At 41.0% G+C, this 25335-nt stretch overlaps 1 protein-coding gene across 5 annotated transcripts in view; it reads left to right on the forward strand.

The window, feature by feature from the left end:
* The window catches only part of PTPRM (protein tyrosine phosphatase receptor type M), a 766319-nt gene that overhangs the window by 501393 nt on the left and 239591 nt on the right, over positions 1 to 25335 (forward strand). For 3 of the 5 annotated variants that reach the window (XM_044295693.1, XM_044295689.1, XM_044295690.1), the window contains exons 14-15: positions 1898 to 1972; positions 17825 to 17957. In XM_044295693.1, coding sequence (XP_044151628.1) covers positions 1898 to 1972; positions 17825 to 17957 — 208 coding nt within the window. The remainder of the gene's footprint in view (positions 1 to 1897; positions 1973 to 17824; positions 17958 to 25335) is intronic. The other 2 variants (XM_044295691.1, XM_044295692.1) reach the window with 1 other exon arrangement.

The raw sequence follows: 25335 nt of genomic DNA on the forward strand, positions 1-25335 counted from the left end.
AAATGAAATATCAATTCCCCCAGGAAACATTATTTACAGATAACTACAGTCATTCTCCTTCTGTAGAAGTACCTGCTTTTAGTAGAGGCAGATGTTTTGTGGAATACAGTAATTTGTTCTCATTGCTGTGCCTTAGTTTGATATAGAGTAATTTCTTCTCCACAGTGTGGGAGACTCCAGAGTACAAGGACACAAAACAGCAAACAATCTAAAGCAATATAAATCCTAAGAAATAAAATAGTATAACACACAGCAAAATAGATAGAATATAGAGTTATAGGTAGGGCTGAGTGATTATTCAAATGAATTCAGTAAATTCTTCTTTGAGGCCCCTGACGATTCCGTTTTTTTACAGAATCGTCAAATCTCCCTGGCTGTGACGCTTTCCACTATGATTGGCCATCTCACAGCCAGGGAGAAGTAGACGCCCCCTGAGAAACATTGCTGTCTACTCCTCCCTGTTCTGATGGTATGGATTAGCATATCCTTTCAATCAGGACAATGGATTTCACATTTAATGCCGTCTGTCGGCATCAGATGGTATGCGTTGCCATCAGTTAGATGTGTAATCAGTTTTTTTTTCTGTGGACAAAAAGCGCCAGACTTGCAGGATTTTTGGTCTGTGATAAAAGAAAAAAGAAAAAAAAAAAGGATTGTACACTAACTGATGGCAAGGGATGCCATGCCATCTGATGGTGACAGAAGGCATTCAATGTGAAATTTGTTGTCCTGATCCAAATGGATCAGGGAAACGTATTTCACACAGGAGGTTTGAACTTATGCTACTTTCACTCTGGCGTTTTGGCTTTCCATTTGTGAGATCCGTTCAGGGCTCTGACAAGCGGTCCAAAACTGATCAGATTTGCCCTAATGCATTCTGAATGGATAAGGATCTGTTCAGAATGCATCAGTTTGCCTCCGTTCAGTCACCATTCCGCTTTGGAGGCAGACACCAAAACAGTGCTTGCAGCAATTTGGTGTCCGACTGACGAAAATGAGCCAAAAGGATCCGTCCTGATGCACAATGTAAGTCAATGGGGACAGATCCGTATTCACTGACACAATCTGTCACAATAGAAAACGGATCTGTCCCCCATTGACTTTCAATGGTGTTCAAGACGGATCCGTTTTGGCAATGTTAAAGATAATACAAACTGATCCGTTCTGAACGGATGCATGCGGTTGTATTATCGGTGCACATCCGTCTGTGCAGATCCATGACGGATCCGCACCAAACGGCAGTGTGAAAGTAGCCTTATCCTTAAAGGGGTTATCCACCTTTTAGAAGTTGCTGGCCTGTCCTTAGTATTAGTACCTTGGTATTTATTTTCAGTTTAATTAGCAAAAATAAGAAAATTGAGATTGAAATAGAAAATCGTCCATAGGGTTGAAATAAATCTAGATTTTATTTTTTCTTGGCAAAATCGCCCAGGCCCATAGATATTTGATTTGCCTCACATGCTCAACACATTGCAGTGCATGCAGTTGTTTTTGCAATACTACCCACTCCATTGGCTTCTACAGTATGTGTTTGTGCTTTATTGCTTTTTTTTGAGTTTGTTAGCCACAAAGTATTAAGATTGTTGAATATTAAAATTGTTTCCACCCACTGTAGAAGTAAGGGGAGGCATAGCCTATGTACGAACCTACACTAAAATGCATGTTTTCATAATTCACAGTTTCTAACCAGAGAATTACTGAATCATTTCCACAGTGAACTTTTTTCTATTACTCTCCTCCATGCTGTTGTATTCTCTCAGCCAGAAAATGTGGTGTTTTGGTAGTATAATGTTCCAGAGTTGGTGAAACATTTACAGTATTCTTGTCGGCCTTGCTTCAGTCTGGCTTTTCTTCTCCTCCTCATGCATGCTGACCTGGAATTCTTCCTTTGCCTTAGCTGCGATAATCGTGACTCAGCTTACAACACCATACATTCGCATCGCCCCTGCTGCAGGCGACGACCAACTAACAGGTCAGACATTGAAGTACACACAACTCATTTCTCATTTCTTCTGCCTCTTATCACCATCATTACCATGATCATTCTACAGTCTTCTACTCTTTTGTTCATGTGTGACTGTTAATTTGCTTTTTTGTCTGTTTTTAGCTTGCAATAGTAAGAAATGTACTATTACCAATTCATTTCATGTATGTGTCATTAATGCAATGTTTCTCACTGCATGCAATTATGATGTGTGTATTGTGTGAGATGTTCTTCTTCTAAAGCTTCTCATGATCTGATATTTTATATCTGTTTACACATATGGTGCTTAGAAAACCAAGGATATCTTAAATCAGTGTACCAGCCAGAGTTTCCTGGATCTTTGGAGTTCCTTGGAATCCAGTCGAGGGCTCCCCAGGAGACTGCAGCAGGAAGACCTGTCCCTTTAACAATAGAGATGACATCTAAGAATTATAATATGCATAATTGTCAACAAATGTCTTTCATCTAGAAATGGGAGCAGGGAGTGCCAGGGTAGTTCCCCCTATGGAAATAAAGTTGAAAGTAACTGTCATGAAAAGTGCATGGTCATATAAATTGTTTACAAGGTTTTTTATCAGATCATACAGAAAGGGCCCTTTTACCGAATTTTTGGCCATATAAGACGCACCAGCCCATAAGACGGTTGTTTTTGAGGAGGAAGATAAGAGAAAAAAATATTTTGAACCAAAAGGTGTGCTTTTGGTGGGTTTTAAACTAATGGTCATCTGTGGATAACACTTATGGAGGGGATTTGTGGATGATGCACTGTTATGGGGGATCTGTGGGTTGACACTGTTATGGAGGGGATCTGTGGATGACACTGTTATGGGGGGGATCTGTGGATGACACTGTTATGGGGGGATCTGTGGATGACACTGTTATGGGGGGATCTGTGGATGACACTGTTATGGGGGGATCTGTGGATGACACTGTTATGGGGGGATCTGTGGATGACACTGCTATGGGGGGATCTGTGGATGACACTGCTATGGGGGGGATCTGTGGATGACACATATATAGCTTCTTATGCTATATATGTGTCATCCACATATCCCCCTATAACAGTGTCCTTGTGTAAATAGTGAATGACCCCCAATACAGGGGGTGGGGTCGGCAACTGGTGTTGGAATGGCAGTGGGGCCCGGTGCAGTCACTGTATTCTATTACACCGGGCCCTGCTCACTGTAGTATTCGTACAACGTGTAGGCATGGGAGCTTTGTTAAACTATAGAAATCCTCTGCAGCAGTAGCAAAATCCACGTAGTACTCACTTGAAACTCCCGTAGCAGGCAGGCCGGATGGTAGTGTAACATCACTCACTACGTCACGTGCCTGCTCCTCCCACTTTATGAATGAAGCAGGTGGAGCAGGCACGTGATGTTACGGCCTGCCTACTATGAGAGTTTCAAGTGAGTACTATGTGGATTTCGCTACTGCTGCAGAGGATATCTATAGTTTAACATAACTCCCATGTCTATATATGAATAGTACAATGAGCGGGGCCCGGTGTAATAGAATACAGTGACCTGCACTGAGCCCCGCTGCCATTCCAATATCAGTTGCCAGACCCTCCTCCCTCCCCGCTTATACATCGCGGCCGGCACTGTATCAGTGTTAAATGGCAGCATTCGTCTCATAAGACGCACTGCCATCTTCCCCTCACTTTTGGGGGGTGGGGGGTTGAATGCGTCTTATTAGGTGAAAAATACAGTATGTGGGCTGATACTTGTTCATAAAAAGCAGTATTCAATGATAAAACAAGTTGATTGGTGTTCATTTAGTCATTTTACAGGCCGATGGAAACTCCATGGGCAATGAATGATCATTACTAAGTTTATCCTCTACGCACCTAAAATTATGTCAGCAGCACATCCCCCATTTACACTTGGAAATGCATGGCGGATCGGTGAGCATTCTATGCTCGCATAAAAGATCCAATCAGCCAACTAACAAGCAGTTTGTCTGCAGATCGATGGGATGTTTAGACAGACCAGTGATGGGCCATACTAATGTTTCTATGCGTGTGTGTTCCCCATACTCTACTGAAAGAAGAGGTCTTGACTCCTCAGTTCATTGTTAAGCTTCCAAATCCATTATTTGCCCACATCATTTTTGTATCCATTTTATATGTATTTAGGGAGGATTGAAGAGTAAAGGACATGGACTGATAGTTCATTGCCATTACTTTAGGTACTGTGACATAATAAAGAAATGGATATCCTTATTGGAAAAAGAGGACTTTCTGTGCGTCACCTGTCTCTAATTCACTAGCTGAGTGAACCATTAGTATACACTAAATTGATATATTTCAACAGAGATCATTGGTGAATGTTAGTTTCTACAACTTATCACTAGAGAACAACAATATAGTAGATATAGGATGCATGAGGTGTACCTATTTAATATGATGTTCAGACTGCCGGTCTACAATATCAGCCTCAGGAACAGTTAATAATATGGTTTCCTCAATAATCAAAACAAATTATGTATTTTTCACATGCTTGAGTATTGTGGGTATCTAGCAAAGGATTGACTGTCCTAATAAGTGTTGGAAGAAATTATAGTAAGGCTACTTTCACACTAGCATTTTAGTTTTCCGTCATAGGGGACGGATCCATTTTCTCTGACACAATTTGACAATCTGATTCAAATAGAAAACAGATCCGTCCTCCATTGACTTTCAGTGGAGTTCATTACGGATCCATCTTGGCTATGTTACAGATAATACAACCGGATCCATTCATAACGGATGTAGATGGTTGTATTACACTGCGCAACAATGATTTTGTTACTGAGAGAAAAAACGTGATTTATACTAAAATGAGCGCGCTGATTCCAAATATGAACTCTGAATTTGCCTGACACGTCTAGATTTTATACATGCAAAGCCTATTCAGTTATAATATTAAAGCATTATATTGGAAATATTCCAATGGACATGTCCAGGCCTGTCCGGACACACTTAGGCTGATGTCAGCAGTAAGTATATAAGGCAAGCTGGACAGATTTTGATAAAGTGATCTGTTATAGTGCTATCAGTTTTGAAACTTAAGATCGATAAACTCAAATGTCTTAACGATCCAGACAATTTCTGCTACATATGTGGCAAATACACTACTTATGATCAGCGCAAGAATCTGACAAAGCGAGTGCTTCTTGCTTATATAAAGTATTACTTTGTAAAATTGGAGATCAAGATAAAAGCTGGGCACCTCATGTTTGTTGCACTGTGTGTTACTCTGGGCTAACGCAGTGGTTGAATGGTAAAAAGAAAGGAGTTGCTTTTGCAGTGCCTATGGTTTGGCGTGAGCAGAAAAATCACCATCCAGACTGTTACTTTTGCATGACTAAAATCGCCGGATATTCAAAGAGAAACAAATCGCAAATTGTTTATCCTCACTCTGAGTCTGTTCTTAAACCAGTACCACACGATCTAGAGAATCCAATGGCAATTGAAACAGACGGTTCTGATCCTGATAAAGAAGAAGATGTTGATTGTCACAATGTATTTCCTGATCCAGAACAACTGGAGGGTCAGCCGCACTTGCTGATCCAATCAGATTTAGATGATCTGGTAAGAGATCTAAGAAAGTAGAGGACTGGCACTCCCAAGTTGCTGGTGGGTTGAACTTTATTGGTCACTTTTCAAACGTCAGTGACACGTTTCGGCACCTATAGTGTCTTTCTTAAACTGTGAACAAGTGGTACTATAGGTGCCGAAACGTGTCACTGACGTTTGAAAAGTGACCAATAAAGTTTAACCTACCAGCAACTTGCGAGTGCCGGTCCTCTATTTTCTTCAGTTACTGGGAAATTCGACCCTTTGACCGAGCACCCCGATTCCTTATACACCGTGCCGACCGATTTGGATGACACATACCTCTGGTAAGAGATCTGTCCTTATCTAACGAAAAGTCAGAACTGCTAGCTTCTAGACTTTAGGAATGGAATTTGCTACAACGAGGCACTACAACTTCACACTTTTGTCATCGACACACCAAGTTAGCTGCATACTATGGAATGGAAAGCGATATCTGTTTCTGTACTGATGTAAATGGTCTAATTATGGAGTTAGATGGTACACATGTTCCCGATGAATGGAGGCTATTCATAGACTCTAGCAAAACAAGTTTGAAAGCTGTCTTGTTGCACAACGAAAAACCATCTGTTCCATTGGCTCATGCATTTGGAATGAAAGAGACCCATGATTCTATGGAGTTAATTTTGAGAATGATCAAATACTCAGAACATAAATGGAAAATTTGTGCTGACCTGAAAGTGGTAGCACTGCTGCTTGGCCTACAGTTAAGGTACACAAAGCATATGTGTTTCTTGTGCCTATGGAACAGTCATGATGACAACAATCATTACAAAATGAGACAGTGGCCTCTCAGAGTCGAGCACAGAGTTGGTCAGTACAATGTACAACAAAAATCACTGGTCGATCCACTTCAAGTTTATCTTCCACCATTTCACATTAAACTTGGTTTAATGAAAAATGTAGTAATTGCACTTGATCGTGATGGAAATTGTTTCCAGTATTTGAAAGAGAAGTTTAGCACACTGAAAACTGATGCTAAAAGAAAGGCCGGAATTTTTATTGGCCCCGAAATCAACAAACTAATGTATGATGACACATTCAGAACAAAACTCAACCTTCTGGAACTTGCAGGGATGAGTTTGTGCTAGTAGTGCAGAATTTCCTTGGGAACAGACGAGCTGCAAACTATGCTGAATTAGTCGACAACATGCTTACAGCATATGAACAACTTGGCTGCTGAATGTCATTGAAAGTGCAATTCTTACATTCCCATCTTTACTTTTTTTACCCAATTTGGGACACGTAAGTGACGAACATGAAGAGCGGTTCTATAAAGATATTTCCACAATGGAGAACAGGTATCAAGGCCGCCGGAATACCAACATGATGAGGGACTACTGCTAGTTTTTGCAACTGGAAAATATGACCATTCACAAATGCAAAAGCAGATGCCTGAAGCACTTTTAACAGTACTAAGCCTTGCTCAAGTAAGACTTTTAAACTGAAAAACAAGACTTTTTGAAATTTTGTTATTCCATTACATTTTTATACACTGTTTTACTACGCAAACGTTGATGTAGATGAGGTAATTGTTGGAGTAAAACTTGTTCTGTTCAAAATTATTTAATGCTTTCCAAGTGCTTAATTCATTTGGGCATACTTATGCATACCACAATTTTATGACGTGTTACAACAATTCTTTCTTCAGATTTGTAATCCGCACACTCGATTTAGTATAGGACAAATTGTTTTTACCCAGTAGCAAACGAAAAGTTTTTATTGCGTGGTGTTATCAGTAATAGAAGCGTTTTTGCAGAACCCTGCCGGATCCAGTAAAAACGCTAGTGTGAAAGTATCCTAACGAGGGAATTTTCTATTGAAAATAATATCCTGGTATATGCCAACAGCTAATGAAAACAATGAAGGCATGAGGCATAGAGCAGCAAATCAAAAGTCGACCCAAATTTTTCCAATTATTTTGATTTGTTAGAATCCACATTTCTTTAGATGGCAATTATGGCAGGAGAGAAAAAAGGGAGAGGCGCTCATAGGATAGTAAGCGATGATACGCGGATAAAAGTGATGGGTTGAGTGTGCTCACCTTAGGGTGTTGTGCAGGTGTAAGCGCACAACAGGTTTAGACACACAATAGGTCGGGAGGGTGAGGTAGGTCCGTGCTGCCGGTACCCGTTCAATCCCTTTGGATGGAGTTGCCAGAAACTCCTTGGGATTGTTGAGGGTGAGAAGGTGATTTGTGTCTGAAAACACACGATAGGGTACCTCTTTTGGCGCACAGGGACGACCACAGTTTCAAGTTTTTTTTTTCTTTCTTTAGATGAGAGGCAGAAGTTTTTTCTGGCATTTAAAGCACTTTTGATTTGGGTAGGATCGATTCATACCTGAATCTAATTTCTAGGCCGTTTCCAACTAATTAGACTCAAATTAAATGTAAAGAAATTCACTCATCCTTAATAGTATATACAGTTGTATTTGTATCTACCTGGTGGTCGGTCCAGTTATTCTGGGTAAATGACTGTATATACTCGGTCATTTCGTGAGTCTTTTAATAACAGTTACCACTCTGAGACCATAGGAACCATAACAGGTATAACTGATAACATAAAGTTGAATTAATATATGGTTATGGTTAAATCTATATATTAATTTCTCTGCCAGATCTTCAAAAGGTATGCAGCATACTGCAAGATATATAGATAGTACATATATATAACCTAATTAGGTATGGTTATAAATGAAATGCTACATTGTATGAACACACTGTAGACAATTAAAGATACAGAAACAAAGAAAAATTATGGATGCAAATTGCATTAACCTTTTGAAGGAAACATTAGCATTACCATTCATTATAATTGTTCCAATTTATCAATCTGATGGCCATTGTTCGAGATCCACATTTGTGTGCCAATGAAGATAATTAAACTTCTCTCATATAAAAAATTGCTTGGTTTTAGTAATGTTTTCCCTGCATGTATAGTTTAAGTGATCTAATGTTGTATAGAAAGAAATAAGGGCAAAAGCGTTCAGAAAACCAGTTTGCTTCTCAAGCACATTTCTCTTGCCGACCACACAGGAAATAAATTGTCTCAGTGAAACTCATGTATTATCTGCCTTCTGCAGACAACATTTTTGGACAGTGACAAATCATTCATGAATGGATCACCATGCATTTCGTAACCATGATATGGAAAAACACCCAGACGTGCTAGCTTTTATGCACAATATTTTCTTAGAACAACTATTTACACCCGGTTTAAAATCTGCTGAAATGGGAACAGCTGCTGCAAACCAATATTATTTCATTCATTGCAGTTACAAATGAAGGGGCATTGCTGCCGAGTTATAAAATTAGGCCTCTTTGCTTGTTTTCATGTGACAATTTTTGGGGTTGACTGGTGAATAACTTGACGTTCCTAAGTTATCACTTCTGCTGGTCTGTAAAATGTGCTGTTAATACATCTTGAAACACAAGGGCATACACTTCTCAGTGCAGTATATATCAGCATTATCAATAAAATATTGTCACAGGTATGTAGAGGAAAGAAAAAAAAACTCATAAGGCATTAGGCGATTGTAAAATTATTCAGTTACCAGGGACAAGCCAGACCCAACACTGAAGAAACTTAGGGGGGAATTTATTATTTTTGGTGTAGATAAGTTTCAATACATTTGCAATCTGCATTTAATGCATCCTCACCTAGTCTGCGAAAAAGGGGCGTGGAGAGGGCCGAGTGAGGGCGTTGTGAGTATGGGACCATCGGCCCCTGGTAATTAATAATTATTTACACCGGAAACTGGTGTTTATAATGACTGAAATCTATACTTCGTCATAAATTGCATGCCTACTCCAGCAGCGCAGGTCCTAATTAGAGATGAGCACATCTTTGAATAGTTTGATTCGATTGATTCGACGAATTTTACAAAAAAATTTGCTTTGTGACGAATTACTTCGTCACAAACCGCATGTTTTTGTAAGTAGTGGGTGCAATGATAGGGAGCTGCGATAGCCCCTTAGACACCGCATTCATACATGATCGCAGAATCTGTGTAAAATTAACATTCAACAAAATATAATCAAACTTACTTGCTTGAAGATCTGGCACGAAATCTCGCTCGGTGAGCAAATGGAGGAGGTAAGTATGTTTTTTTTCCCACTATTTCAGGTTAAATCGATTCGCTAGCATGAAGCACGAGGAAATTTGGCTTCGAGGTGAATCGAATTTATCCCGAAATTCGGATTGAATTCCACTTCGTGGGATTCGATTTGCTCATCTCTAGTCCTAATAAATCAGGGCTTTAGTGACTCTAAACATTTACGTCTGTTTTATACCATAACAGCAAAGCCTAAGTCTAGTGCTACGCAACTTGTGCACATATCCCAGTAAAATCAAGTTTACTTCTTTAATTCGCATGGTTTTAATAGTTGCCATAGTCACATTTTACTTTCTCCTAATGTGGAATAAATGAAACCACGTCTCAACCTCATTGTAGCCCTGGCCTACACATTTTCATCAGTGCTATTTTTGTTTCTTTTGCATATACATACGCACAGTCTTACTTCATAATATCCAGAACTCTGTTCAGAAATTTAAAAGCATTTGCCTTTGTGGATTTTTTTGAGCTGAAAGAAAAATCTGCAATCATAAAACTCCTGAAAGTTCATTTTCGTGTTAGTATATTGCTTTATGGATGAAACTGCCACAGCACAAAATGATAAACATTACATGCATAAAGGGGCAATAAGTCACAAGTGACATTCCAGCACATCAAAGTGCATTGCATAGCACAGAAAAAACTCTGTACAGGTATATTCTTCACTCAGAATTCGGCAATACGAGTGGGGAGTATTACTTACTACCTACAAAAGAAAATGTTTTAGGTAAATGAATAAAAAAATATGCTGACACAAGTAATAGGATATTCATACGGCCATCATTTTAATGGCAGATTGCATTTAGTGGTGCATTTGTTTGGATCAGATGGGTCACCCATCACCCACTGAACAATAAACAAAATGGTGGTTGTTTTCTACAAAACATGCTTTAGTCAGTGCTGTTACTGTTTAGAGGGTCTCCCTTAAAATGTGGGTTAAAGCTGAACATGGTCATTGTATCCATATGTACATGCAAAACATCTATTTCAAAACCGTTGAGCATTATTATGGAGTCCCCCATACCCCTTCACCTTTAGTGTTGTGACAGCCTACGCTATTTTTGGTGGGATTTCCATGAAGTTTCGAAACGTATTTGCAGTGACTGTAATTGAATTCCATTTATGTTCCACTGATCAAAAAAACAACAACGCTGATGTTACTGAGGTGTGTTCCATGAGGCTATTCAGAATCTCCTACACAAAGCTTTGGAAGCCATTTTGGTATGAATAGGATCTGTTGAAACAAAGCAATAGGACATTTTAACCCTTTAATTCTCTGTAAGATACTATTGCATCACAGAATGCCAGGGCTATGTGCCGTGATACTATGTCATGGCAATGGCATGGGCTCAGGAACTTGGCTGCGCCATTACTAGCAGCTGCATTATACAGCAGGCACCTGGCTCTCATGGGTGGGATCAGAGATAATTCCCATTCCAGTGATTTAACATGGCACAGTCAACCTCAGCATCTGAGTGATTAGACAAGCTCCTTTTGTCCAATTGGCACACCACAATTACAGTTGCAGGGTGCTTGGCATAGCAGCCAGGTGGCTTCTGAAGCACCCAATGCCCCAAAAAAAATCCTACCTCCAGGACTTTTATTACACCACTGGCTGCCATAGCAACCCACTGGCACTCCTCGATCACGTTGTTAGGGGTACCAGTAAGACAGAGAGAGCCCCCTCCCTATGACTAACCACTTGGGTCAGCAAGTGACTTTGGCATCCAAATAGTTAAACAATTTGGGTTTATCTTTGCTCCAGGGTGTTAAAGTGGGTTGTTCCCTGTATCATATAACCGGTTCTCGCAAGTGATGACATAGGGGCAGCTCCTGTACCCATGCCATCACTGTGGCATACTGTTACATGATATTAAAGGAATGACTTGCTTACAGTAATGTGATAGTATGTCACGGGGTAAGAAGGGGTTAAATATTAGGCTTGTTTTGCACTTAATAAAGCTGACCCAAAAGTCCTGACGTGTGCAACATACAATAGCGTTGCATACATCCCTAATTGTATATACTTTTTGAAGGATGCCTTTGCTATTAAGTACTGTAAAAAAAAAGGTTCTGTTAATGCATAGTCTCCAAACATATGGCACAGGCACACTCTTTTAGTTTACTTCTAGCCTATTGTAGACTGTGAATAAGCTTGGCGTATTGTTGGCATTATCATCTATATTAATGCACACCACAAATATAGTGTAAGCATAGCCTTCCATGGTATCAGCCATAACTGCTGCATCCCCATGCTACACAATGCATGCTAAAAAAATACACTTTATAATGAAAAGTAGAGAAGCAAAACAAAGTTTTGCACAGTCATCAATTCTACTGTGTTTCACAGCATTTTGTTGAATAAGTAATCTATGGTTATGCCTTGTAAAAAAGGCATCATTTTCAGACTTTCTGAAGTAAATTCCAATTTTCTGACCATCTTTCTTTTTTCTGACAACTTGCATGATGAATACTGTCAGACTTTGATTAAAAAATTGGAGGCCTTGGTGAAAAAACTGCAAAGGAAAGGATTGGCTTTAGTGGATTGAACATTGCATCTCTTATATTTTTCATCCTAAATTTATTTAGAAAAGAGAGCGGTTATTCCATCAGACGTGCATTTGACGTTTCATCACATTATACAATAAACAGTGTAAACAGGACTTTAGAAATAAGGGAACTGGAGAAAAATAAGACAGTAGCTGCTGCAAGGCACTGGTTATCTCATTTAGGCAGATATTAAATGTGGGTGCCAGTGGTATGATACTCAGCTGCTTCCCACTTTGAGAATAAATTGCTTAGAAGGAGTCTTTTGACTACCAGATGTGACCTAGATTTTAATTTCCAAAGGCAAAAATAGGCTATTGTACTGAAAAACAATTGCTGGTGAAATACATGTTAAATTAGCTTATCACATATTTCCAGGTGTTTCAGCTAATATGTTTTAGAACTGCAGCTTCACTTATGCAAAATAATTAATGAAAAACATCCAGCAAATCACATAAAGGGAAAGGCTAGACACTTATTATATTGTTAATGTGGTGTTTTTATCAGTTACAAGATGTAATGAAATATATGAGATGATGTGAAGTTCGGGCTTGGTGTATGTGACTTGCAGACCCAGGACACGTTGTGCTTCCTACGTCTGGTGCACTTCTTGCAGAGGAGATCAAGAACTCCAGTGGAATAAATCAGTGTTTGTCACAAGACCTTTGTGCTTGTATAATAAGGACAAAGACTGCAGGCAAACATGCATACATTTTTCCTTGTACCACTGCTGATGTTTCTGGCACAGGCTGGAATAACACTGATACACAGTCCTGGCACACAATGCCTTTGAGGTTAGATAGGCAGCCTGCTAACATTTAGGTTAAGAATCCAAAATGTGTTTAAGAAAGTATATAGAGATGAGCAAATTTCCTAAAATGTGTTTTGGTCCGAATTGGCCGAATAGAAAGTGCTTTAATGCCTCACTCTTTTTCACTCTCTGTGGAAAAATTCTACCCAGACAAATCTGAAGAAATTTAGATTCTGCTAAATCGATTGGCTCATCTCTTAAAGCATATCCGATCTTTTTTGGAATCAAATTCATTTAAGGGTTTGTCTCACAAGGACTGCAGATTAGGCAGGATTCTGGCTCTCCTTAACGAGACCAGCTGTGTATGGAGATTTGGTGGCAATGCTCCATGGAAAAATACTATGCAAAGAGGTATCTCCAGTGGAAAGAGAACCACCTTGCTGGCGCCACCTTTTGGAAGTGGCTCCCTATGAGTCAAAGTCTTGACTTTTTAACAAGCTTTGGGACGTACTTCTTGGCATCTTGTTAGGACTGATGTCATAGAGGGCAGTCTTCCACTTGGAGGTCCTCCTCTATGAACCTGGATCAAAGAGATGCTCTGGAAGAACTTGATTGGCTGCCACATAATTTCCCTTGCAGAAGATGTGGCAGGAAAAATGGAGAATTGGGCAGTCACAGGAGTTAGGGATCAGCCAGTTGCAGTGTTGGATAACTTTTAAAAAGCAATTGTCTTGGTTAAACAAGTGAATTAGACTTTTGAACATAAAAAAATGCATCATACAATACAAAGCTAAAAACCATCCTAACTAAAATCCTGAAAGACATGAGGCAAGGGTTAACCAATTATTAGCAAATGTTACAAGTTACTTTTTTCATTCATGAAGTTACAAAAAGTTTTCATACTAAAAGGTACAGAAAAAAAAACAACCTCCTTACTTCCTTTGTGCAATAGAGTGGGGTAAAGAAAAAATAAAATTAATTACATCTAAGAAATTAGCTGATTTCTAATTCTTCCAATATTTCACCCAAGGTTCCCACATCTGCTTGAATTAATTGAATTATTTAATCTAAGATGTTTTCCCGTTCGACAAGCATCATTCTATTAGCACAGCTTTCCATCAGTCAGTATTTAAGGAGATGACCACCATACAGTTATGGCTAAATGTAAAAAGTTTTGTGGCACTTATTTTGGAGCATTCTGCCTCAAAATCAGCTTAAAAAACACTTTAGCCTCCTAGTCATTTCAATGGGACGCAACACTTTTACACTTCTAAAAAAGTTGCAGCATACCCTATCTTGGGGCAGAATCAGCACAGAATATTTTATTGAAATGAATGGGAAGCATTAAAAAACACCTTCATGTTCAAGTCCATGCTTTTTTGTGATTTTTCTGCACTTTTTGTGGTGCAGATCTGCATGAAAATCCCCAAGCTGAAAATTCTGCTTTGTATTGAAGTGAACACCTATCACCAAAAAACACCCAAAAATTTATAAAAAATGTTTAAAAGCAAACGACAAAACGTTTACATTAATAAGATGCTGTTTTTCTTTTGTTGATTCAAAACTCAGTTTCCAAGTTATGAAACTTTTTTATTAATATTCAAATTAGGTCTTAAGGTGCAATAAGGGTGTCACCATTGCTCATGTTGGACCAAAGCTCTGCTCCTTTTGTGGCCAGCCCCTGCCTTGCCCCTGCCTGGCCTTATCAATTAAAGCAGCGAGGGAGGGGCTGGCCACAGAAAGGAAGGGAGCTTGGATGTAAAAAGAGTAACAGTGATAGGCCCCCTGCACACGAACGTGTGCGCCACATGGTCGTGCTGCGGGCCGCAATCCACGATCACAGTCCGTGGGACAGCCACAGCGGATCGCTGACCCATTCACTTGAATAGGTCCACGATCCGGCCGTTCCGCAAAAAGATAGGACATGTTCTATCTTTTTTGCGGAACGGAAGTACGGGACGAAACCCCACGGAAGCACTCCGTAGTGCTTCCGTAGGGTTCCGTTCCATGCTTCCATTCAGTACCATTCTGCATCTCCGGATTTGTGGACCCATTCAAGCGAATGGGTCCGCATCCGTGATGCGGAATGGCCACGGAACGGCACCTGTGTATTGCGGATCTGCAAATGTGGTCCGCAATACGGCAACAGGAAGCACACGTTAGTGTGCAGGGGGCCATGCTCTAATTGCACCAAAGGTCTACTTTGCATATTAAGAAAAGTATCATACCTCGAAAACACAGCCTCAGACCAACAAAAACTGCATTTTAATCAGGTGAACCACAGCTCTATGTCTATAGCTGTGTATGCAAACAGTTTGATAGGGAGGTCGCTGGTCACAGATTCTGTAATTATATGCAATACTTAGAGGAACACTTGAAGCAAAAACTTGAAGCCCGTGGGAAAGGTACATGATGTAAAAAGGACCATGACCTAATTATTCAATAAAGATTTGATGAGACATATTAGATAATGTTGGTTTAGGCTTCTGCTCTGAAGTGTTTTAGGTTTATATAGTTTGTGTGTTCCTTAGATTTATTTATGGGCTCAGTTTGTAGGTTATGGATATGCTTAGGCACATTGGGTTCTGAGGTGATGGATTTGTCAGTTCTCACCTGGGTCCGTAAGTGCATACTCCTTGTATATTTTTACCATGTATTGGCTATGCAGTTCATTCATTGATACTGTTTGATTGATTGTTTTTCAGTGTCTATTCTCCCAATGTGGATAGTTACTGTACTTTATGTTGTATATAGTAATTTTGGTTACCTGAATAACCATGCGTACCATACCATATCTGTATTTTTTATGTATTATGTGTTTTTTAGGTAGTGATGGCCAGATAGTTTATTTCATATCAATACATTTTTTGGACATTATATATTTTAAGTGTACAGTATACATTATATGATGGGAAGCAATTTTGTTCATTACATGGGTTATCCAAACCATATAATGCCCCCTCTAATGCCTGGGCCCCTCACACAGGTTGTACTTACCTTGCTCCCCAGCACCCACGTTACTGATGTCTGCACAGTCACCTCTGCAACTCTGCGATGTTAGGAAGGCTTGTCCTTGTCACGGCCTGCTATTGGCGCCCTCCCCCACCAGATCTTTTGATCCGTGCAATGGGGAGATGCAGCGGCGGCCGTGTCGGCATCAGAAGCCACACAGGTGCCGGGGAGCGGGGTAAGTATAACCTGTGTGAGGGGCCTGGGGCATTAGAGGGGGCATTATAAGGTTTGGATAACCCCTATAATATTTGAGAATTCCACTTTAAGAGTCGTTTTATATCAGCAAAGTGTTTTTTCTTAATTGACTGCATTTTTATGAACTACATTTCTAATATGTAGGTGCATTTTTCAGATGCATTGATCTAATGGAGGTTAGATTCACAATTGGGTCTACTCAAAGCTATAAAAGACATCGGGGGAAGCAAAATAGCATTTCATATTATTATACAATGAGGTTATCTCACAAGAATACATATTTCACTCTCAATGTGTAGTTAAATACTTTATTGTATAGTGTGTACAGATTATGTACAATATGCTGTATAGTCTCTGTAAGAAGTAATAAAATTGCATTGGGAATAAGATATTTTGTAGAGATAAGTGAATCCATTCTAACTATTCAACTCGTCCCATCAGAAGGGATTCTTCCCCTGTGTGGGGCCTTACCCCCAGGTGAAGAAGAGTCGGAGCAGTGTCACACCTATGCAGACGCTGCTTCAAAGTCAAAACAGCGCCTGTGCCCTTGCTCTGCTATGTGGAGCAGTGGTGCAGGCAGGCTAAATGTCTAGTCCCCCTTAGATGAAGACCTGCCGATGAGACAAATCGATTTATTTGAATCGTTTTGCTCATCTCTAATTTTTAGCTCTAAGCTAAAGGCATCCTGTGGCGTTTCCATGGCTCATATTTTTACCCATAGCTCACTGTCTAAATAACCACAAGCATTTGTAATTTTAGATTGATTGGGTCAGCAGGCATTTTACTGGTTCAGCTGAGAAAAAGTACATAAGTGTAAATAAGCTCCTTTTTTCAGTGTTGTCAAAGTATATTATATGTTCACATGCAAGGTACATTACCAGGGTCCTTCTTATGAAACATAGTTTGTAAGGCTGAAAAAAAGACATACGTCCATCCAGTTCAGCCTGATCAAGAGGAAGGCAAAAAATACAGTGAGGTGGAAGCCAATTTTCCTCATTTTAGGGGTAAAAAGTTCTTCCTGACTCCAATCAGGCAATCAGAAAAAACTCCCTGGATCAATGACCCTTCTCCAGAAATCTAATAACTATACATCCTGACTCCTTTTAGTGAGTTTCCCATCACCACCTCCTCTTGCAGAGAGTATTCCCAACTATCAAAACTAAGGGTCATCCACCAAGGTATCCTGCATTTCAGAATATTGCAATAGTTTCTTTATTACTCATTGTGGTTGACCAGAGTTGGCTCTAATGTATACCCCAGAATTGTACAATATGCCCACACGAGAGCTTTTCCGGTACAGCAATTACGCATGTTGAGGCTAGTGGAGCAGACTAGAGGTGTACCTATTCATCATTGTCTTAAATTCCAAAATTAGTGTTTCTTAAAGGAGTTAGTGACAATCAATGATGACTGACCAATGCTGATTATAAATATTAATGCTCTCTCTTTTTTATTTATTTAGATTTTTTAATTTAAAAAGTTGTATCATATGCTTTATGCCACTAACATGAGGAAATGAGGCTGTGTCATTCATGTATGCTTTATCTTTTCCACTGCATTATACTTGTCATCTATTCATTAAAAATGTCTTTGTTTCTTTTTAAATGCATGATCCACTTAGGTTCTGCAACTCGGAAGCCAGATCCTGAACCTGAAAAACAGTCAGATCACACTGTGAAAATTGCAGGAGGCATTGCAGGAATTCTTCTCTTTGTTATCATCTTCCTGGGCATTGTCCTGGTGATGAAGAAAAGGTGGGTGGCTTGCTAATCTATTCATATGTCGTACACTATGGATTGATAAAAGAATGAAGCATAGACAAAAGTACCTAAAATAAATGTGTCTCAGGGCGAAAAGCTGCCCACTAGATTGTATTTTATATATAAATATATAGTTGAGTGTATTCAGATATGGAAAATAGCAGCCTCTCATATCCACATCAAATTTTACACAGTAAACAATGCCCTTATTGTTTGCTGAGACTTTGCTTTGTTGAATATCTTCAGAATATACAGAACGTACTCTATTGAAGCACAGTTACTGTGAAGAAAAATAGAATAGAACAACAACAAAAAAACAAAGCATACTTATAGCTATCCTATGACCCACACTATAAGAAAATATATAACTGTATTTATTGGGGCTGTCTCAAGTGTTCGCAGTCCAATCAATGTTCTGTCTTTAAGAGGAACGTGTTCACAAGTCCCAGGAATTTATTGTGAACAGCCCCCTCTTCCAGAAAACGACAGGGGACCTGTGTCTACTGCTACTGTCCTGCATTACCTGGGCCTTTTGCAGTGTTTAAGATGCCCTCAATCAGGGCTGATTATGTTTGCTCTACGGCTCCAAATCAATAATAACCCAAGGGTTTTACGTGCACGGGAGAAAATAACTGTGACACGCACACTGGGGTCAAAGAAAATTCTCATTTTATACAGGAAGTACAGCAGTTTAAAAAGACATCAGAGGGGCATTCCCCCTGAGGCATGTGGCATTGTTACATTGGCTAGAATATGAAAATATGAAAAGAGATAACACTTGGCATCTGCGAATTGTGCATTGTTTTACTAACTCTAGTATGTGAACTATGTAAACATCTAAGTCCAAGCGACATATTGTAATGGCTTCAATCTAACAGCAGTACAGCATACATCATATATGAATAAGGCGTTAGCTGAGAGCTGGAGGATATGGGGGGCATCTTACTTAAAGGTTTTTTTTCATCTCAGACAATGGGGGCATATTGCTAGGATATGCCCCTATTGTCTTTTAGGTGCGGGTCCCATTGTCTTATAGGTGCGGGAGCCTCGAAAGTGAAGGAGAGCGCACTGCGCATGCGCAGCTGCCCTCCATTCATTTCTATGGGGTCGCCGAAAATAGCCGAACACTGGCTCGGCTGTTGCCGTCTGCCCCATAGAAATGAATGGGAGCATGGGCCGCACATGCGCGGCACGCTCCCATTCACTTCTATGGGAGAGGCAGGGATTAGCGCTTGGTGGTGGACAGACCCCGGGAAATCTGGGGTCCTCCAGCCACAGCTCTCCCCGCTTTGTTCTCGATATAGGTAAGGGTCCCGGCGGTGGGACCCGCACCTATCAGACAATGGGGGCATACCCTAGCGATATGCCCCTATTGTCTAAGATGGGAATACCCCTTTAATCAAGAATTATATCCACATCGCTATCAGTCCCCCCTTTGAAGCCATTTCAAATGGCCTCACTCTGTCCCTAATCTAAGTGGGTTCTACAATCTGTCCCATTGTACCTGTTGTTTGTTTCACCACTTTTGAGACAACCTATCCCTATTGGATAGACTCCCTCGTAATGGACTTATATAATTGGAAGTCAGATTCTTACCTATCTCTAATACAGAATATATGGGAGTGATGTTGAGTGGTGGCTTCTCGATTATTGTGAACATAAAAACTATTAATACTGGGAATCTTTGGGCAATACTGTCCATGGGACACTAGACTGGAAGTATTGGTCTGTAACAGCTTTGTTCTTCCTTTTACACAACTTTTTCACAGCTCAGAAACCTATTTTTACTATCTCATTTGAAATCCACATTTTTTGAGTCAGGATCAGCAGTCACACAAGGAGAAACAACAGCCCACAAGACTCAACATTTTCTTGAAATGACTGGCGTAGATCCAATTAGGCTTTCCTTTGAGCTTCACTAATGTGCTTGTGGTCAGCAACACTTGGAATGGACCATCATAACAGGGTTTGATGACTTTTCTAAAGTGTCTTTTTACCACCACACAATCTCCAGACACAAGTGGGTTGGTTTCTGGTGCTTTATCAGGATCTGGAAGTGAAGCAAAAACTCAAGAATGTATTTTAGTCAAATGCTTGTGCAAACTGATAACATGTCAGACAACCATGTTGCATCTGGAGCTGCTGTGAAAAATACAGTCCTAAGGCCTGTCTTACGGTTAGGGGTATACCTTACTGAAAAGAGGGCTCCAGCAGGCACTCTGTTCATGGCTTTTTGAATCTTTAACTTTAGTGTCCCTTTCAGTTCCTTTTTTCCTACCCTACCCTGCTGCTTTGTGGATGGTATGAAGCATGTACGCCCTGTTCTACACCCAAAACCTCCATCATCTCCTGCATCACTTCACCTGTGAAGTAAACACCTTTGTCACTCTCAATGGTCTCAGGTACCCCATACCTGCATACAACTTTGGCCATAATCTTCTTTGCGGTTGTCTTAGCTACCCGGTATGCTTCTGGCCATCTTAAAAACAAGTTATCACACACCAATACATACTCATACATGCCCGCCTTGGGTAGTTGAATGTAGTCTGCAAGCGTTGAAACAGATACAAAGTTTCTGGGGTACCTTAACCACCTTGTTTCACGTTGTTTTGGGCAAAAATCATACATCCTTGAGTATATCTGGCTGCTACAGTGCTAAACCCTGGGGCGTACCATGTACTATATCACACAAAGTAGTTTTTGACTGGTGCGTCAGCCCATGGGTTGCCTCTGCCATCGTGGATTAGAGGGACCTTGGAAGGCAGAGTTTCCCTTGAAACTGTATTAGGCCTTCCTCATTTGCAGTCCCCCCTTTTTTTCATCCACTAGTCCCTTTCCTCCTTCCCCGCCCAGTCCTGTAAGGTTTTAAGGGTACTATCACACTAGCGTTATACTTTTCCGGTATTGAGTTCCGTCCTAATGCATTCTGAATGGAGAGCAATCCGTTTAGTATACATCAGGATTTCTTCAGTTCAGTCACTCTTACGTTATTTGCCCGGAAAAAAATATCGCAGCATGCTGCGCTGTTTTCTCCGGCCCAAATCCCGGAACACATGCTGGATCCGGCATTATTTTCCAATGAAATACTTTAATGCCAGAACCTGCACCAGTTGTTCTGGAAAAACGGATCCGGTTTCCTGGTCTGCGCATGCGCAGACCTTTAAAAATGTGAATAAAATAAATACCAGATCCATTTTTCCGGTATTGCAATGCATTTGTGAGACGGATCCGGATCCGTCTACAAATGCTATTCGTTTGCATACGGATTTCCGGATCCGGCTGGCAGTTCCGGTGACCGAACTGCCTGCTGAAATCCAACAGCGCAAGTGTGAAAGTACCCTAAGACCTTCCAGCAAGACAGGATGAGTTATTTCAGGGACCTGAGCTGTGTCCACTAAGGCAGGGGTCTTCCTAGGCAATTTGGCAGCCTTTGTTGCTGCCTGATCTGCCTTGGCTTTTCCCTTTGCCTCCTCGAGTCTGTTTTACAGTAACCTCTGTTCTTATCACCGCCACTCAAGTTGGCAACATAAGAGCTTCCATCAGAGACTGATTTCCGGATGTGAAAGGGAATGCTTCCCCATTTTGATGGGTTTACCTGAAGCGGTCAGGAAGTCTCTGGCTGTCAAATGGGCCCATAGTCATGGGATATACCTGGAGTCAGCGTAATTTTTGCCGTTTTTTTTCCTCTGCACATCTGCAAGCCATCTCCAGAGCCCTTAGCTCTGTTTCTTGGGCAGACATGTGTGTTGGTAAGGTTTTTTAGTGTCATGTGTAATCACCACTGCCCAGCTTGTGTAGTACCTGCCATCCTGGGCATACCTTGATCCATCCACAAAGAGCACATAATCTGGATTATCTAATGACTGATTTACCACCCGCTGCCTCTCGCAACATCATCTGCAAACAGTCATGAGTCTCTTCCTCTGGATCTGGAAGAAAAGGGCTGTTACAAACTGTGGCTTCATTGACAGCACATAGGTCACATACCATTTGGTACTGGGTGGGTTTGCCCTTCTCACTTTTCTTTTTCAAAGGGTACAGAACAGTGTTAGACAGGGATACAGTCTCCTTAATAACCCCTTTTTCAAAAAGTCTCGGACTGTTTGAGATATGGCCTCTGACTGTGCCATACTCAAGAGATACTGTATCTTCCTGGAAATTGGGACACCAGGTTTTATCTCCACTTCCACAGGAGGAACTGGGAGCTTGCCAACATCCGTGGGTCCCACAAGCAGGGCTTCCTTCTCTTTCTCCGGGGAGTACTGACACAAACATGGTGTCACAAATAATAGGGAGAGGAGGGACACCAGAAAGAAAACAAAAAGGAGGGGACAAAGAACTAGGCCTCAAGACTAGGGAGAAGGGAAAGGTCACCTCCTAGGAAACCCCTAGATCTGGCCCTGACTTTTGTCAGTATGTATAGACCCTGAAGGTGGGAAAATACATACGCCGTAACCTAAACCCTAGGAGCCCTGAGGTGCCCTAAAGGTAGTGAAAGGGAATGAGACTACTGGTTCCTTCCTAGGTAAACGAACCAGTGTCTCCCTGAGGCCCAGTAACAACAAGCAAAAGGAAACAACCAAATACAAGAGCTGTACAACTTATCTTATAGGAAATAAATGAGCAGGAACACAAGCAAGGTCCACACACCAACTCCCCCAAATCCAAGCAGAGAATATCAACCGAATGGTATGAAGTGTGAAACCAAACTAAATAGGGAAGCAGTAATGACCGCCAGCTGCATCTGACAAGAGGTGGTCATTATCAAACAACAGAACTGAGAATCAAGAGACTGTCAGTTAACCTCACGTGCAGCCAGTCTCTCTGATCTTCTAACCTCTGTCACAGAAGGTACCATGACACATGGACCATGGAGTTTTATCACTAACGATCAACAAACAAAGTTCCTGGTCATTGAGGGCACCTGTGAGCTTCACAGCGCCATCCTCCTGGTATGAGATGCTGGCACGTTTTGCAAGCAAGTCTTCACCCAGGAGGCAACAGGGGGCGTTATCACTGACCAGCAACCGGGCAAGCACTTTTTGGGTAAGGGCAAATCTAACACAGATGGGTTCTGTTAAAAGGGTAATATGCTACTTTCCCATCCACTTCTATCCAAGGACTGGTGTCCGTGAAGATTAAGCTAGGGGAGGACATACTGTATTTGCTGTGCACAACTGTCTTGGTTGCTCCAGTATCAATCAAAAACTGGACTACTTCTTTATCACCCAGAGTGAGGGATATCATTGGGGCCGGACTTGAATCTGCCAAAATGTATAAGGGCACAGCCGATACTGGATTGCCTGTTTTTTAATCATGGTCTAACTTTCCCCCCCTCACCTGTCTTTGTGTCATCCTCACTGCCTCTCCAGCCATCAGGGCACAGTCAACAAAGAATACAATCCTTTCATGTGGTGTGGCTGAGGAGTACCACACACAGCATAACACTCTCTCCCATCTGGATTCTGGGTCCCGCAGACTCTGCAGGACCATTATAGGGTGGCAGACTTACTTTTTCCTTTCTCTGTTTGTGAGGTGGTTTAACATTATCATGATAACATTCATAACCCGGCTTTCTCTGTCTCTCTCCACCTCCTCCTCTATACACTTGCCTCTCGCAGAAAAACTTCTGCCTTTTCTGTAAGCTTGTTTTTATTCAGCCACCCTTTATTTCCCTACATGCTTTTTCTCACTTCTACTCTGTTTACCATCGGGGGGGGGGGGGGTGCGCACATCTACACCTTTCATTAGCTTGCTGATGTCCTTCACTGCCTGTCTGAATTATTTCTTCCTTACTACTTTGCAGCATCTTATCTCAATGTTAGCATTCTTCTGCAACATCATATGAAAGACAGAAAGTACAGAATATGTCGGGAGACCATTTCCATCCCAATCCCCTCCTCCTGTGATTTTAGCAGATGGGCATGACCCCCCAGGACCGAGTACTTCACTTGACCTGGAGTCCTGGACATCTGCACAAACCACAACAAACTGTTATTAATCGAGATGAAGTTTCCCCCAAGTGCTGACTTAATCCTAGTAAAGGAAACAAAAACATAGAAGTTAAGGCATTTCATTTACTTAAACAATACTACCAGTAATACCTAATTATAGGTATATGTGTATCCTTTATTTACTGAGTTCAGTACTCTATGTAGTGCTACTTGGATCTATGTGTATTTTCTCGTGCTTGTAACCGTATCAGGAAAAATACCAGTAACTAAGATGGCTGCCCGGCAGGAAGTTCCCTCAGTTAAGATGGCCGGCCAGAAGTTAGAGGAGTTAAGATGGCAGCTAGGCCAGAAATTTGATCAGTTAAAATGGCTGCTGGTGAAAAAGTTACCTTAGCTAAGATTGCCACTGGGGGTGTGGTAGGGTCTCTCAGCGCCATCTTGAAGGGTAGTATTAGCGGTATGTAAAAATAATTACTTGTCTGTTCATGATACATTTTTGTCCAGCCTAATTTCTTATACTTAATTATTTTCATGCTGGTGCTTGCATTGTTTTTTATAATATCAAGAATAGAATGTTCTAAATTCAAGGCCGAATGTCCTGTCTTCACTCCTGTGAGAAACTTTGTGATAATTTCACTCCTTTTTGGCCTAAAGCCAGAGCATACACCTCCCTATATCTCTGCGATGATCCTTTTTTTCATTCGCGATTTAACTTTTAATTCCTCCTCATCACATCAGTAGAGGTGATTTTCACTGACAGTAAACTTGGCTGTGTGACCTTCCTTTACTAGTCAGTTTTCTATTTGGAAACACACAAGGTCACATTCCTGGTCCACACAGGCATAACATTTAATGTAGAACAGACATAAAGAAACGCTTCCCATACATTAACACACACAAGTCTTTGAACTTATTAACAAATAGCATTTTCTGGAGCTTCGTACACGCACACTCCATACCTGACACACATTGCCTTGTTAGTATTGCAGACATATTACTCGCTATCACACATTCCAATATTGTGACATTACTCCCTCTCACAGCTGCGGCCCCCGCTCTCTCCCTTCATACACATTAACTTAACCACTCAATCACAAACAAGCCAAAAACTAACGACACCTTCCCTTTTTTACCACCAAGCAGAGCTCACCCCTGTGCAAAATATTCTTTTTTTTTTTCCTGGCTACCATGTCTGGTCTGCCAGTCCAGGACTAACCCTCCGCCACTCCTGGCAGATTATTTATAGTCCTCCCGGAACCACAACCTCTGTCACTAAGACAGATAATTTAGTGGCCCTTAATTTGAGTCCCACCCGGGGCTACCCAGGGTCACACCCTACGTCACTAAGACAGATAAATCAGTAACCCCCAAATCAAGCCCCGTCCCAGAGCACCACGGGGTTACTCCCTCTGTCTGGA

The sequence above is a fragment of the Bufo gargarizans genome, chromosome 5, assembly GCF_014858855.1.
Source record: "Bufo gargarizans isolate SCDJY-AF-19 chromosome 5, ASM1485885v1, whole genome shotgun sequence".
Lineage (NCBI taxonomy): Eukaryota > Metazoa > Chordata > Amphibia > Anura > Bufonidae > Bufo > Bufo gargarizans.